The sequence below is a fragment of the Peromyscus leucopus genome, chromosome 2 (genome assembly GCF_004664715.2).
Source record: "Peromyscus leucopus breed LL Stock chromosome 2, UCI_PerLeu_2.1, whole genome shotgun sequence".
NCBI classification, from domain to species: Eukaryota; Metazoa; Chordata; class Mammalia; order Rodentia; family Cricetidae; genus Peromyscus; species Peromyscus leucopus.
The window spans coordinates 15,673,116-15,690,574 of record NC_051064.1 but is presented as its reverse complement, the minus strand read 5'-3'; the positions used below and the strand labels follow the sequence as shown (position 1 = coordinate 15,690,574).

At 41.1% G+C, this 17,459-nt stretch overlaps 1 protein-coding gene across 2 annotated transcripts in view; it reads left to right on the top strand.

The window, feature by feature from the left end:
• Positions 1-17,459, top strand: part of Tmem64 (transmembrane protein 64) — a 49,605-nt gene that overhangs the window by 13,544 nt on the left and 18,602 nt on the right. The window contains exons 2-3 of one of the 2 annotated variants that reach the window (XM_037202387.1): positions 2,075-2,230; positions 4,703-4,874. In XM_037202387.1, coding sequence (XP_037058282.1) covers positions 2,075-2,230; positions 4,703-4,874 — 328 coding nt within the window. Of the gene's footprint in view, positions 1-2,074; positions 2,231-4,702; positions 8,747-17,459 lie in introns of those variants that run through there. The other variant, XM_028871621.2, reaches the window with a different exon arrangement.

Below are 17,459 nucleotides of genomic sequence, written 5' to 3'. Positions count from 1 at the left end.
CATGAAGCAGGCACTGTGGTGCCAACTCCTTCGGAAGGCCTGCGATGGGAGGACAGCTGAAACTCAGGCATTTGAGGCCCACCTGGACAACATAGTGACACCATGTCTCAAAATTTAGGGTCTGGGGACAGTACCATAGGAAAATGTGTGATAAGTAAAATAGATGAAAGCATGCCCTCACTATGTAAAGTACACTGTGAATAAGAAAAAATTCTGAGAGCACGAGGCAAGTATGAATAAATAAAACCACAATTGAAAATTAAAAATTGTCAAAACCGAGTAACAGTATAAATGAAACACAGTGCAGGTGGTATCCTGGTAAGATGCAATTTTTACCTTACCAGGCTACAATATTGACATTTATTAAAGCCAGTGAGCATAATGGACACATTATTACTTGCAGTATGCCAATCACTGTGATTGATTTGGTATGTAGTGTCAAGTTTTGTTTCAGTAAGTAGTTGCTGTCCTAGTGATCTATCCTGAAATAACTGAGATGCATATTACTGTTTAACAGATCACTTCAGAACGTAGTAATGTTGTCAGTGGGTGAGGAATCTGCAGTTAGGAGCATGCGATTTGCTCTTTCATAGTTCTACAGTGAAGTGTGAGCCAGGCCTCTAGCCATCTTGTGGCTGTTGGCCGATTGGAGCCTTTGCTACCTCTGGCTACAGAGATCAGTTCCTTTCACACAGGTCTCTCCAGAGCTGCTTCTGCAATACAGCAGCTGGCCAGTGTGGGTGGGTAGCGGGAAACCTTCTCTTCATAATCTTATCTTAGAAGTGATTTCTCATTTTGTCTGCTAGAGTGTGTTTGCTAAGAAGTGAGCAGAATGCAGCCCATGTTTGAGGAAAGGATTGCCCAGGCCATGAACACTAGAAATTAGATTCTTGGGCGTGTGCTGACTTGCACTTGTTAATATACAAATTTGTTCACTATGGCTTTGTGTAGCAGGCTTTCTTTTAGGCCACCAGCCAGCTCCCAAATCATGATCTGGAGACTTCTTTATTAGTTATGAGTGCTCAGCCTTATCTTAGCTCTTATTTTAATCTGTTTCTCTTTATCTACATTTGTCTTGGGGCTTTTTATACCTTTCTCTCTCTTTCTCTCTCTCTCTCTCTCTCTCTCGCTCTCGCTCTCGCTCTCGCTCTCTCGCTCTCTCGCTCTCGCTCTCTCACTTTCTCACCTACTTTCCTGCTTCTCGTGTTCTGGTGTGTGGTTGGTTGATGGCTGCCTGGCTTCTGGCTCCAGGTGTCTCCCTCTTTTTCTCTTCTCTCTTCTCTCCTTTTGCCTAGATTTCTCCTCCTACTTATTCTCTCTGCCCGCCAGCCCCGCCTGTGCCTCCCCTGCTACTGGCTGTTCACCTTTTTATTAGACCAATCAAGTGCCTTAGGTAGGCAAGGTGAAACAAATGTAGCACATCTTTACGTAAGTAAACAAATGAACAGATGTAGCACATCATTACATAGTTAAAGTAATATTCCACAACATAAACAAATGTCACACATCTTTGCCTAGTTAAACAAATATTCCACAACAGCTTTGTGGATTTATTTTTTAATAGCAAGAAAACAAAAATTATCACAGACGCCAAGAAATACACAATGCTGCTGTTTCTGCATCGAGAGTGATGGAGACAGTAATTCCTTGGGCTCTCAACCCTACAGTATATTGTTCCAGCATTCCTTGGCTTCAGAGTATAATATCCCATTGCCACTTAAGGATATTGAATAAGAATAAGATATCTTATTTAATAAGATGAGAGAGACTCAAAAGTTTTTACATAGCGATCTGTATGTGGGTTTTACTTATAGGTAAGAAAAATTGGTTACTAAATGTCCTTTTTAATAGTAGTAGAATAGAATAGCAGATTTTTGTTTAAACTTTAATTTTATTCTAAATCTATAATTTGCATGTATAATTTGCTTGTATGAACATTGATAATTGTTCATAAGTTCATAAGTTATGATCTATACTCAGCTCCCTGCTCTGAAGAGAAAGCAGTGATAAAACTTAGAGAGGCTATGTTGTGACTTGACTTATGACAAATCATTACCTTCAATCTTCTTCCTAGATTGCTGACCTTTCCTTACCCAACTATCTCATGGCATCTTCGGTTGGACTGCTTCCCACTCAGCTTCTCAACTCTTACCTGGGTACCACCCTGCGGACAATGGAAGATGTCATCGCAGAACAAAGTGTTAGTGGATATTTTGTCTTTTGTTTACAGGTGAGTGTGAGGCCAAGAGTTGTCCAGCCCTACCCTTCTGTACTGATGGTTTAAACCTAGTGTTTCCTTATCATGGTTGAAGAATTGTTCCATTTTAGATAGCTGTTTCAATACTGTTTTATATTTGGATAATAGTTTTAATTTGTGGATACCTAAAAATATATGGATTTTGTCAGATGCATTGAATATCCTCTTTAAAATTAGAAAAAAGAACCATAAAAATACAATTTTTTTCACAGGGATTATTCTTAAAATCATTACAAGTCAAATGCTGTATTAGGACTTTGTGTGAAAGCTTTGCCTTCAAAAAATTTTGTAATATTTGACATTCAAGGAGTTGGTTTTTATCTAAGTTTAGAATTTTTGTTTTGCTTGCTTTATTTATGTGACTAAGCACGCTAATCACATAATATTAAATTTTGTATGTATTGTGCCTACATGTATTATGTGTAACTTATTCCATATCCATTTCAAAATACATTGAAGATTTTGGCATATAATGTATTCCTAAGGTTTCTTAAGATGATTAAGTATGTGTTATTTTCTCTTTTCTAGAAATTAGAAATCTGTCTGAAATATCTTTATAAAATTAGTGTGTTTTATTAGACTTTCTCACAGTATTTCCACTATTAAAATTTTATATTTTTGTGCCATCTTTGTAAATTACTCAACTGCAATCATTAGTGCTTCGTTAAACTAGAATCATCTCTTTTCCAGTAATTTGTTAACCCCTTTGTTTGAGCTGGCGTGTTTAAATTTGAAATGCATCGCAGGAAGGAAAAGACACATAACTCTTAGCTCAAGCATTTATAGAAAAATGGAAGCAGTGCTTTGGTCCGGCCTGTTGATGTTAGTTACAGCTCAAGTTGTTTCGGAAAGGATCTAATGCTGCTGGTTTATAAAATGGTAGTGAGGGAGTGGTCCTGAAGGTGACGTTGGCAAGGAAAGGCCAAGCATAGGGTACGGTTAATAGAGCGAATACACTTGCCAGGTCTTTCCATGCTAGAAATGAGCCACAGATTATTTGCTTTCTGGGTCTTACAGCCTACAGCCCCAGGAGAGCCTGCTCATTGGAAAATTGAAACATTTCTTGTATAGACATCCAGCATCTATCTCTGCTTTTTCATGTTCTGTATGTTTCTAGTCCCACTTTCCAGAACTCCAGTCCCACTTAAGTCCAAGTTTGATCTGCTCTGTATGTGTTATGGGTCAAAGGTCCCAGGATGCAGATGGGTAACATTGCAGTTCGTGGGTCCAGACTTTCCCCAGTGTTCCAGCTCTCCCCCACACTCCACCGCTCCACTGTCCTCTTCTCTTCTCCTGTTGGCTTGAAGACACTCAAGCTGTCTTACTTGTCCTTTCTGTGGGGCGTTTTACCCACTAACCCCACAGCTTCCCAGAGTTTTCTTGAGTGTAAGCAGCAGGAAATATTAGATAGAAGGATTTATAGTGGAGAATATTGCAGAGATAAACAGATAGAAAATAAAGGATAGCCTCAAGAGGGCCTGGAACCTATTCCAACAGCCTCAACTGTCTCTGCCCCAGGGTTTTTATAGAGACACCAAGGGGTGGAGCAAAAGACCTCCTCCCCCAGCACAGCCAAGTGCAGACCATCTCAGACATCTGCACTCAGGCCCGTGGTCCTGATCATCCTCTATTCGGACCTGCTGGGTAAAGCCATGAGGAACCTGAGAACGGGCCCCCGCACCTTTCCCAACCTCCCTCTGTGTCCTCAGTACACTGTTCTCTTTTTCCTTAATAATCGGAAGCTTCCATGTAGGAAACCCTCAGCTTATCTAAGATCTGTTCTCCTTAATCTTCTGCCTGTGCTCCAGCCTGCTTTCCAGCCAATGGTGGAAGAGACCCTTGTGTTTCTGCAGAAGGCTTGTTCCTCTGGCCTCCTTTCATTTAAATAGAGACACTTCAGAGAGTTGCTTATACATCCTGTTTGTGTCTTTCCTTTTTCCTTTTATACTTCATGAGGCTAAGGAAGAAAGCGAATGATGCATGCTGCGGAAGCCAGTGCCAAGTATGTGTCTCCTACCCTGCACATTTAGCTTAGCCCTTCCCAGAGCTTCTGTGTATAGTAGGACCGCAAATTCAGTGTGACTCAAACAGATTTAGCATCTTACACAGCCTGTAGCACAGATTCTCCTAACACTGTCTCCATATCTTTACATGGCATTATAGTCTAATGAAAGGTATCAAACTTTGTTTCCAGAAAATATATTTCTTTGGAAGAAATAAAACAGTTGCAGTCTTTAGAACCCCACTTTTCTAATGCCCAGATTAGCAACTTATTGAACAGTGGCTGCTCAGTTAATGGCAATAGCTGTTACAAAAGTGCAGCTTGCCACCTCCCGCTTTTAAGTACTGTCCATGTGAAGCAGCTTCTTTACGCCACGTATTTATTGAATTCATGGCCTTTACTTTTATATGTGTTGGTAACTAGTGTTTTGTTTTTATTCACAGATTGTTATAAGCATAGGCCTCATGTTTTATGTAGTCCATCGAGCTCAAGTGGAACTGAATGCAGCTATCGTAGCTTGTGAGATGGAACTGAAAACCTCTCTGGTTAAAGGCAGTCAGCCAGATCCCAGTGGCTCTCCCTTCTACAACAAGAGGACCCTCACGTTTTCTGGAGGTGGAATCAATATTGTATGAGTCTTACAAACTGTTGTCAAGAGCCTAGTATGCTGTACAGGCCTAGCAGTCACTTGCCCAGTGGCAGACACGAGTGCTGTTGCATTATGGCACAAACAAAACTGACTAGTTTTTAAATTGCACAATTTTCTAAAAGCAAGAACCATTTTCTGAGTCTGTAAATGTAAATGTGGACGCAGCTTTGGCTGCCCCTTGTTATACCTGAAATGCCTAGAGGTGTGCACTTTAGTGTTGTTGAATGGTTTTATTGCTGGGACTTATGGACAGAGAAATAACCCAAATATTTTTTCTGTTTAGTATCCTTATTTATAAAGCTCATGAATAGTTTTGTACATCTGTCTTTAAAGATGAGTAAAAGTATGCAGTTCTAAATGTATCATTGCTGGATGTTCTTTGCTTAGGTAGTCTTTCCAGAAGGAGTAAACTGTTTGTTTTTCAGGTTTGGTTTTTTTTGTTGTTGTTGTTTTGTTTTGTTTTTGTTTTTGTTTTTATTGTTGTTCCCTTGTCTGTTTTAAGTAGGACAACTTTGCTTCATTTTCTTTGCTTGTAAGAAAATAGATATACTTCAGTTGAATGTATGTTATCAAGCATTATGTCTTTGTGGGCCTTTTACACCTTTTCATACAAGCTTAAATCCTACATTGTGGGACTGAAGTGCTCTTAAGATTCCTTTTTATTTTCACTGTGTAATATGCAAAGCAAAAGGGAAATTATTCAGGGGTTGGTGGCTCAAAAGTAGAACCCACATTCTTATTTTATTATATTGGTTTCACCCTTTAGACCTCATCAAAGGGCTGTCTGATAGCATTCTTACTAAACCATTTTCCCTTTTTATATTAACAATTAGGCTTTGAAATAAGTATACCATTCCTATAAAATGGTGGGCTTACCATCTTTGAAATTGTCTTTCAGGTGGCCTTGTTTAGTCAAAACGCCTTGTTAAAAAGAACCAAGCTTTAAAATCATGTTTATAGTTCCATTAAAGTACTTATATATTTGTCCCCATAGTCTTCAGCTTTAAAATTATAAACATAATATTAACTAAATGCCCATGTTTGTGTTATCTGTTCTGTTATTGCTGCTTTGTTTGGGGCTTTGGTATTCCTTTTCCCTGGGAAGACTCAGGAATTCTGAAATGTGAAACTGCCTCAGTTCTTTGTCTTGTAGCGTGAGTGTTTACTAGCAGCACTTAGGGCTGTAGAATACAGTCATCCAACATGATTCATATGGCGCGCACTCATTAATCAGCTTTTCTTTTAAAATAGTTTAATTACAAACTTAATGGCTAGTTGATTTTGTTAAGAATGAGATTGTAGAAATATGGTAACATTTTCTGTTAAGTACTTCATTTTTCTGACTTTTCCAACGTATCAAAGCTCTCTCTTCTGCCTTTTCCTTGCAGTAAAACCTTTGCCCTGGTTACTGCTGACCCACAGAGTAATCCTTTACAAGCAGATTTTTCTAGTCTTCCACTAGAGATGAATTCGATCATGTTCATATCCACGATTTTTGCCCTGTTCCGGTTGTTTCCCTTCCCTCACTGATACATAAGTTCCTTTGCCTTTGAGTAGCAGTAGAAAACCAGAGAACTATGATGAAAAGCATTTGGTCTACAGCGCATGATGGCCTCCAGATCTTTCTGTTATTGGTAGAAAAATAACTATATATACTTTGAGTCCCCATTGCTATTTAGTTTTAAATTTTATTTTAGTTTAACCATCCAAATAAAGGAAATATTTGATTTATTCTTTTCCGTATGACTTGGCAACATTTTTCTCGTGTTTCTCATTATTTTTTTGTTAAAGGAATCTTTATTTAAGATCCATATTTTCATACTTGTTTTAAAGTTCATGTATTTTGAAGTGCATTCTATTACTTAGTATTTGTGACGAACAACTTCACCAAACGAGTATCTGTTGGTAGTTTGTAATGAGTTCTTCCAGATGTTAACACTTTCCCTGGTATTTGTACTAAATATGTAAAGGTAAAAAATAATTTTCTGTATTCTGCCAATCATAATTTTATATAATAAATCATCAACTTTTATAATAGTATGGATTGACCATTTCTAAAATACAAATTTAGCTGTACTTTTCCAGGGTCCCAGGAAACAGCAGTCCATTATCGCCGTGTTATTTGATAGGCGCATCTGGTGGCTGGTGTCTAGGTTACATTCACACTCACCGTAATGTGCAGCGTAGCTATGCCATGTTCACTGTCTCTAACCCTGCAACCTAGACTTAGGGCAGCAGCAGTTGCCAGGCAATGCTTTCATTTGGGCACATGTCGCCTCCAGCCATATGTGTTTATGAAATGCATATTCACAGAAATGAGATGCACAGCATTCTTTCACACCAGTTAGCTACAGTCTAAAGTTGCTTTATATTCATTTAGAGCCCACCTAGTTTTCAAATCTGGTGAAAGTTTCGTCCTGTTTTCTTTAAGATTTCCACTTTGGCAAATTTGCATTACCTCTTTTTAAAACCATGTTTATACTTACTGTGTTTTTATGTCTTTTTTATTTGATCATCTGATTTGTGAATTATTGAAGTCCATACTCTTGATAAACAATCATATCATCAAGTCTCTGTCATTAGAATGCTCACTTTGAGTTTATATTCGGAAGTGACTGGATTTATTCAGGGCCAGCCATACTCATCGTTGATGCACTGTAACCAGCCGCTAATGTTCCACGATGGTTTTCCCCAGTGCTCACTTACTGGACTGTCAGACAGTTTCCTCCCTGCGAAGCTGTGAAGGTCAGGTTCGTTTGCCCTCACTGTAAATGAATTAAGCAGTAGAGGTGCTCCCCTGTCCCCAGCAGCATATGTATTTACCTGTGGTGGCAATCTGAACTCTTCCTGGGGAAGTTGCTAGGACTTAAATTTGTTGTCCATGAGACTGTCTTTCCAGTTCTTAAAAGCCGCTAGGTGTGTGCCACATTGGTGCAAATAAATCCATACTGTGTGGCAGGTGCATGCCGTTCACAGAAAAGGAGCATTTGACGAGAAGAAGAGGTTTACTGTGAAGCTAGAGAACAATTGTAACAATTGTAATTGATGGCCTTGGTGCTGAGATTTTGTTTCAGCTAAAGGCTACACCTAGGCTGTGAATGATACTCCATGTAATACTGTCAGGCTTCTCAGATTTGATTTTTCTGGTTTCTCTTATGATAAGGTATTTAGGATATATATTTTTAAAGGTCATTGCTTCAAACTGAAAAGCCATTTAAATGGGGAGAGGAATTACTCTCATAGGATATTTAAAATTCAGGAGGTCAAGTAAACCCACATATTGAACAGACACCGTTGACTTTGCAGCTGAATTATAACCTGGCGTGTCTGAGCTGCAGAGTGATCGCTGCAAGCTGTTCTCAAAGGTGGTTGGGATTTCAGTGGAGAGCTCTAACAGTGAAGCAGTGCAATGTCTTGAAAATTGGTATCCCACATCACTTGTGTGCCTAAGAAAATAAAAGGAAATGTTTTATTTTTCTTCTCTCTTCTCTTTCTTTTCTATGGTTGTAAAGACGTGTTCATGGGAGAGAACAGTTCAGGGGGAGGGGGGCTGCATCCTGCTTCTAGCAGTGGTCATGCTGATGATCAATCTCATGTTGGGTATTAGGATTGTAGGAGCGGTGCTGTGACAGGTGATGCTCATTTCTTATATTGGCCTTTGCTTTTTAGCTCCTGTGTCAGAAAATGCCATCTGTTAACACATTGTTAGTTTCTTGATGCTTTTTCATAAAATCAAAAACTTGTCCTGATTTAATTTTCTGTCCCTTTGTACCTATTTTCGCTGACAGTTTCCTGGAAAGTACATTGCAGCTACCATAAATGATCTTCTTAGCATCCAGAATGATGCCTGCCCTTGTTTCTTTTTACCTGATCCAATCCTGTTTTTCATCTCTTGTTGTCAAAATTGACTTCTAGAATAAAAAAAAAAAAAAAAAAAAAAAAGTCCACAAAGGAAGCCAAGTGTGATGATGTATGCCTATTATGCCCGCACTCCTGGAAGCTGAGTTCAAGGACAGCCTGGATTACATGGCATAACCTTGTCTCAAAAACAAAACAAAACAAAAACAAAAATAAAATAAAGAAGCCACGGGGAATAATCATATATTGCAGAGGCTTAAGACTGAGTGTAACATCAGTACCCACATCAGACAAGCACACTGTTGCGCGCCTGTCGTTCAAGGTCATGCACCAGCAGGCTATGGCCCTCCTTGTTGATACTAGAATACATCTTAGCACTCCTAAGCTTGGGAAAATGTATATTAATAGAGTATGTGCTGAACTGAGTTAAATATTAAAGCATGGCAATGTGTGTATTGTAGTGTTAAACAAGGTATGTGCATGTGATACATTTATATTGAATCACCCTGTCAGGTTAAACAAACATCGTTATCCAGGTTTAGTAATAACCAGATAATTACCACTGCTTTAAAAACGACTCAGAATTCCTCAAGGTAATGTGCTAGATAGGAAACTTGGAAATTCACAAAATATGCAGCAAAATTGAATAGAAAAAGTGTGCTGTATATGGATAAGACCAAAAATAAACACTTTGAAATTCTTATAGAGTGGAACACGTTAATGTAAATGTTTAGCACGCATAAAGTTCATGGCCAGCATGAATACTTGGAGCCTGGTCTGTTGTTTGTCTCTTGTAGTCTTGTTCAAAGCATACCTTGTCAAGGGTGGTAGGGTACTAAACAGTTTTCCACTCAGTTTTTCAGTTTATTACTTTGATTTCAAGTTAATTATCTGGTTTTTCAATGTCTCGTTTCCATTGTGAACATGCAGCTGGCCCGCTTCCTGTGGAACCAGTGGCTCTGGGCCATAGGAGAGCATCCTTTCATTAGAAGGGCGTGGTCTGGGCGTGGTCTAGGAGTGCTGACTCTCAGACACATTGTTTCTCCTCCTCTGCCCTTGGCTGCCAGGTCAAGATGAGGCTTTGTTTTTTGGTGGGCATCTTGGCAGAAAACCCAGGGTAGGGGTTTCTGTGGTACTTGCTTGGCTAGTGTCAGTCGGTGGAAAGAGAGAGCCAGAGATCCTGGGAACATACTGGCTTTCAAATCTGTGAGCTTCTGAAAGGAAATTTGATGTCGTTCCTACCAAAAACTACCATCCTCTGCGACACCCAGCACAGCACGCAGCAAAGGAGCTGATGGGCCTGAGTGTTCCCTGCTTTGGGAGGAGGGGACAATTCTGGAAGAGTAGATGCAGCGGAGCTTCTCCCAAGGGCTGCCCGTCGTCTGCTTCCCATCCCACCACGAGCATGTCTGACATCTTATTAATCACATCATTGTTCCCGTGGCCTCTGGAAACAGCGCAGCACCTAGAGGAGTGATGCAGCCAGTATAGGAGATTCACCAGACCTCAGATAGGATGCCCTAGCCGATGCCAGGCAGCTAAAAGTTACTTCGGAAAGAGGCAAATGCTGCAACTCTAAGAACAGCACATCTTACTCCCAAGTCCCACTGCTTGGTGTACACGTGTGTGATAGCAACATGGGCATCCGCCCATGGGACGAATGTAGTTGTGAAATTGCAGAAGGACGCTTACTAGTTTAATGTGGGTTCCTCAGCTGGTAGTAGAACATACCGGCTGGTGTCCCAGGATGGCATGAAGAACAGTGAAGAGCAAAAGCTGAAAAGGAAGGGGAAGAAGAGTCACACGTGAAAGTAAAATGGTGTGGCAGAAGTTATCCTTGAGTTAAAGTGTGCCCATCATGGGTTTCCTGCCTGAAGCCTTGAGGTGATGCAGCGCTTTGCTGAAGAGTGAACCTACTTAAGGTCAAGTGCCCTGTTCAAATCCCAGGTCCACCATCATTCCTGAATGCAAGTTCTTGAGCAGTTAAGAAGTAAAGTGTTTCTGTTCTTCTGTTTCACTACCTGGGAGGTAATAGTCTGCCTCATAGTATTGGGGAAGTTAAAAGGCTGTGTGGAGAGAGAGAACTAAGAGTACAGTAAGCTGTTACTTCCCAAACCTACCTTATTCTTCAGAGCTGAGAGACCCTTCCACTGGGTGGATGTAGAAGCCTTCGATGACTGGAAGGGTCCCTCAGCTCTGAAGAATGAGCAAGGGCAGTAGAACATTAAAACTCCTACATGGTTCTGGGAAGTTGCAGACACAACATAAAAAACAAACCCTGTACGGTTCATACAGCATAAAAGAGCAACATAAAAACCCATTGGCACAAAATGTGTGAGTAAGGAAAGCAGTGCTTAGAGAAGTCACTGAGTTGGGTGAGGTTGGGTTTTTTGTTTTTTTTTTTTTTTAGTTTTTTGGAGACAGGGTTTCTCTGTGTAGCTTTGTGCCTTTCCTGGAACTCACTTGGTAGCCCAGGCTGACCTTGAACTCACAAAGATCCGCCTGCTTCTGCCTCCCGAGTGCTGGGATTAAAGGCGTGCACCACCACCACCACCACCACCACCACCACCACCACCACCACCACCGCCGCCGCCCGGCGAGGTTGGTTTTTTTGTATTGTTTTTGCATGTCGTGAAAACAAAGGAGCCCTTAGCTGAAAAGACAAAAAGATGAGTGTCCTAGAGAGGAGGGAACGTCTTTTTTTGTTGTTTGTTTGTTTGTTTCTTGGACAGATGACTTTCCAAGTCAGTACTTCCTTCCCAGCTATCTGCTGCCTCCACCAGCAGCCTTTAGTTGCTTAAGCTGGTGCATCATGTAGACTTACTGGAATTGATTACTGGTTTTGCATTATGCACTCTTCACAGGGGCTACCAAGTTCATCCACCCTTGTTTATGATCCCAGTCTACCTTTTGTATCATGTCAATATAGTTCTGAGTGAGGAAAAGAAATTTTGAATTCTCTGATTTTTCATTTCAGCCAGTCACTTTTTTTTCTTTTCAGTAAAAAGAGAAAATTGGTTAGATATATGCTTGGCCTGGGGTTATATCGATAAGAGTAATAGGTGAACTCGCTCTTGATGAGGGAGGTGGAGCGTGGAAACAGTGGCTGTGCAACCTGAGCAGGCCTGTGGTGAGTAGAGGAAGGCCAAGCAGAAAGAAGAGAACAGGAGAGAGATGAGTAGGACTGCAGGGGATAGGCCAAGATTAGAAGGTGTACCATAGTGATTGCTGAATTGAAGTCTGAAGAATAAATGCAGATTGTTAAGGAAAGAGGAGGGACATGGGAATTCAAAGCACAAGAAAGTATCATAAATATTTAAGTACAGTGAGAACACGAAGGGCAGGAAGCAAAGTATTAAACCAACGCTGGAGTAATACATAAGATGCTCGTGTTGTAAATGCACAAATGGACTCATATATAATACAGGAAGCATGAGTTTTATATTTATGGATAAGAAAATACTGAAGTAGCAAGAGTATCTGAATTTTCAATTGCACACAATAGTTAAGGAAATTGAAGAATGCCAAAACCATTAATCCAAGGATTAATCAAGGGTGAAGTAAAGACCAGAAATCAGACATAACAATAAGTATAGGAAGGAGATGTGCAAAATAAATTTGGCAAGCGTAGGATGCAGATTGGCATATGGGGAAGGCACTGGGATGGCTTACTCTTTCTGCAATGGATGGTAGCATAAATAAAAGCAGTTTAAGGCCAGATAGCTAAAAGGGTGGTGGCAGTTGAAATGCTTCTAGGGTATGGCGATCAACAAACATAGACAAAGTAGGTATAGATCTGAAACTTGAGGGATAGGGCTGTGATAGAGGATTGGGAATAAACACAGAACATGTAGTGGTAGATTTGATACCAAGTGAGGATAATAGTGACCAGGATTAAAGCTGGGAATGAGAAGAGTCTGAGCCTGGTAGTGCTGCCTGAGGAGAGCCACCTGCAGTGTGAGATGGAAGGTTCTAGAAAGAACTCAGTTTGACTACTTCAGAAAGTAGAAAAACAAAGCACTCAAATGTATTTAGTGAGCTTAACAATTAAGATGATGTTGGTGTCTTGGTGACAGTATATGGAAGCAGGAGGTATGAAGCCTGAAGGGGTGTGCTGTGTGACTTGGAGATGAGGAAATAGATGCTGTAAATTAGGTCTCTGAATAACTATGGCAACTGAAGGAATAACAGGAAAGACCCTGAAGTGAAGGGAGACCTGCTTTTCAAGGAGGTGCACACTGCTGACTGCCCTTCTCTAATTTTTCTTTTCTTCTCTGGGGTACTGAGAATGGTACCCATCACACTAGACAAGTACTCTACCAATCTGAGATCTTAGTCACTCTTTTTGAAACAAGAGTCTCACTAAATTGCTCAGACTGGCCCAATACTTGAGGTCACCCTGTTTCAGCCTCCTGAGTAGCCAGGATTCCAGGCATGTACGCTCAGGCCTGGTATCTTTCCTCTGACTGCTCATGTCTTTTCAGTTAATACACCTATTTACTGTGTCAGTATAAACTTCAAAAGACAGACTGAATGAGAAGAGAAAGCACACTTGGGGAGCAGGGAAAAGATGAGGCAGGACTAGGTTCTTCACATTAAAGTCATCTGGGAAACCAAAGCACTTGCCACGCTGGCCCTTCTCACCTTTTTGTTCTAATATCTCTGAGTAGGTCTTCAGCGTGCACACCTCTTCAAGAGCCTCAACCAGTTCTGATGTTCACTGCTAACGACGGTCTTTCTGTTAAGATGGGATGACTGAGGTTGTTTAAGCAGTGAGGTAAATTGCCATCTACAACTTCAGTTAATGTATTAACTCATTGGATTATGTCTTAGCTTTTCTCACAAGATACGAGCATGGACTCAATGGATCATTGGCCTGGAAGCTGTGGCATAATACAAATATTTCTGACTGTTGCCAATTAACTACATAATGTTGTTACAGCAGAATGTGTCCACAGCATACTGCTCCTTTACCTGATGTCTATTTCATTTTAAAGGGAGTCGTTGTTCATGTGTTTTATTCTTTTAATTTAGCTAATGTTTCAATGATCAACTGCAATAGTGGTTGAAAATATACCCAAGAATTTTTTAAAAGCAACGAAATTGACTTAAAATTCTCTTCTTGCAAAGGAACATGACTAGAATGAGTAGCCCAGTTGTTTCTGTAATTAAATACAATGCCAAATTTAAGTGATCTAGGATGACTTTTAAGTACTTTCTTTTTATCCCTCTCTGAAATAAGAATATCAAAAGACTCAGAAGAGCAGGCAGATCTAATACCATTTATACTAAACTCAGTCTAAAAATTTCCTCTACTCGATGTTTATAGTCCAGTGGCGATTTTTTAAGCATGAAATAAGGCAGACACAGAAAAACAAATACCACATCTTCCCACTGTATTTTGGAAACTAAAAAACTGACCTCAGAGAATAACCTAGATTATTATAATAACCACCTATTCAGTGGTTAGAACTAAACACTATTAGATGAGAGGGGAGTGGGGAGAGGGGTAGAGGGAAGTTAGATAAGAGCTCTGAAGTATCAGGGGGAACAGATTCAGTGTTTCTATAACAGGATTTGGTTACAGCACTCCATGATCTACTTCAGAGTAACTGGAAGACTACATAATTCCCAACACATAAAAACGAGCAATGTGTGAAGACATGGCAATGCCTCTTATCCTGACTCGATCACTACACATTGTTCACATTTGTATAGTTAGTATTTGTAGTTTCTCGTGTGTACTTTGGCTGCATTCACCCCATCAGAATGCGTAAAAATGAATTTAAAAACATGTATTGAAAAGTTTGGTCAGTTTTAAGAAACCATCTTTAAAGCAGAATGCTGATGTCTCACGTCAGGAGGGAAGTCATTTTCTTAAGATCAGAAGAAGTGGGTGGCACAGCATCCTCTGGCCCCCTCATGCTTTCTACACAACATCAGGAGCCTAGGCATCAGTGAGAGCTTGCTCCCTGAGCTGGTCACAGCAGGGGCCATTACCTTCAATTAGTGAAATTATTCCCCTGCACTTCAATCTAGATTTTGATTAAGGCAGAAGTCTCTGAATATATCAAGTCCTATAAAACATATAACAATTACAAAGACTTTTGACACGCAAATCTGTTTTTTTTTTTAAGTTTCAAATTTCTGAGATGAAGAAAAATGATTTGGGACTGGGCAGATGGATCAGCTGGTAAAGTAGGAGAGTGTGATCACCAGAACTCATGTGAAAAAAAATCCATGGACCCGAAGACTGAGGGATCCCTGGGGCTCCCTGGCCCACCAGCCTAGCCTCCCTGGCAAGCTCTAGGCCAGCAAGAAATTGTGTCTCCCAAAAGGGTGGATGGACAGCATAGGTGTGGGGACATACATCTTTAATCCCAGCATGTGGGAGGCAGAGGCCTGCAGATCTCTGTGAGTTCAAGGCCATCCTGGTCTACATAGCAAATTCCAGGCCAGCCAAGACTAAGAGACCTCAAAAAAATAAAAAAAGAAAGGTGGATGACACCTGAGGGACAACACTCAAGCTTATTGTCAGGTAGCCTACACCTACACACACACACACACACACACACACCTACACACACACACACACACACCTACACACACACACACACACCTACACACACACACACACACACACACACACACAGAAGAGAGACAGAGAGGGAGGGAGGAGAGACATGATCGTGTAGTTAAGATAATGCCAAAGTTTGTTACATGGCAAGATAGGATTTTTCTCTGCAAAAAAAGGAAGCAAAATCTGTGCACATTCAGGGACATTTATAAGAAATAACTGAAAGGGAGGGAGATTATTTGTAAGTCTCAGTTACAAGCAATTTCTTCCCTCCTAGCCTGCTATGCGTGGCATATGGTCAGACAAAGGGTAGTTCCCTCCAGTGTTAGACTCAAGCTGAGGACGTGACAATGAATCCTCTGCAGATGGTCATCATCCCAACGTATTTTGTGGAGGGAAGAGGAGAGAGGGGGAAAGGAGAATGGGGGAGGGGAGAGGAGAGAATGAGCAGATCCATAATCATTAGATGTTTTCTTAGCTGGAGGACCTTTTGAGCATATTGATTTGCTAGAGTCAGAACCAAAATGGGGTTATTTTTTTTTTCAAACATCCAAAGGACCTGTTTTCCTTTTACATTTTAGTTGTAATTCTACAGAAAGGTTCTGATGTTTTAAAACCTATGTTTTGCCACTTGTTCAACCTCAGTTGGCTCTTAGTTGCAGATGGGAGGTGATGCTTGGTGCAGTTTCTCATGTGTACTTTGGCTGCATCCTCCGCAGAGGCTGTGAAATGGTGCAAGGCATAAACCACGACGGACATGTGGAGTGAGAGTGCTCACTGCCCCTCTTCATTTACTCTCAGATTCTTTACCAGTTCTGCGGGCCACAAGGGGGGGAAAGGCCCGGATATTTTCACTCAGGTCTGACATCAAATCCTTTGGCATTATGTCACTGCCGAGTGTTAAGTGCCAGAGACAGCCTCACGGTGACTTGTGAGTTGGTCTGTGGAGTAGCAACACTGGAGTAGACTGGGTTTCTCTGATACTTGTGACACACGAGCCCCAAATTAACTTGAACGTGAAGTCCCAAGGTTAACATCAGGTTTAATTGAGTTAGAATCACCTTTTGCCTTATGATTTGTTCTTCCATATTCCTCCTCAGAATTAAACAGGAGGGATTCAGCCCCACTGTTCTTCCTCTGGGACTTGCTACAGCAATGTCACGACTTACACCTGGGAATATGTGAGTGAGCCGGAGAGCCTGCCAATCCCGTGATCAAGTCATGAATTCTTTCAAACTAGTGTCCCACCTTACAATAATTATCTCCAAGCTGGGGTTGGGGATTTAGCTCAGTGGTAGAGCGCTTGCCTAGCAAGCACCAGGCCCTGGGTTCGGTCCTCAGCTCTGTTAAAAAAAAAAAAAGACAAAATAACAAAAAAGACCCCCCCCCCAAAAAAAAAAAAACAAGGTAACTGGCACACACAACCTTTTAGTGCCGGGCGGTGGTGGTGCACGCCTTTAATCCCAGCACTCGGGAGGCAGAGGCAGGCGGATCTCTGTGAGTTCGAGGCCAGCCTGGGCTACCAAGTGGTTCCAGGGAAGGCGCAAAGGTACACAGAGAAACCCTGTCTCGAAAAAAAAAAAATTATCTCCAAGCATTTCCCCTGCTTTATAATGTGCAAGAATGATGCAAAGATCATCTCCAATAAGTATTAGGTCTCCAGCCCATGACAAATGGCTAGCTGAGGTGCCTATTTACCATATCAGAGCAAGCCTGGCCATCTGGGATGCAGATTCCAAGGGGCACCTGGGGCTGGCAAGTTGCTGGAGTAGTGTGCAGTTGATTCAGAATCTGCTGGGACAGATAGATTGGGGACAGAAGGTAAAGTTGAGGAGTTTAGGGGAAATTTTTTATCTTGATTGTACATTTGAAACCTCTGGGCCCATGATCCTGATAGTTGAGGGGAGGGAGTCCCAAGACTAGGGGAGAAAGAGATCTCACCCTCAGGAATAGGCAGACTAGGCAGATGGGAAAATAGGCTGTTGATTTGCAGTACTTACCTGGAGTCTGTCTGCCTGCTGAAAGTTGATCCAAGTGGACTCCCTGAAGCTTACATGATTTTTTTCTTAAGTTTATAAAAAGATAAAAGTTTTAGATATGTTAGCATTGCTGTTTG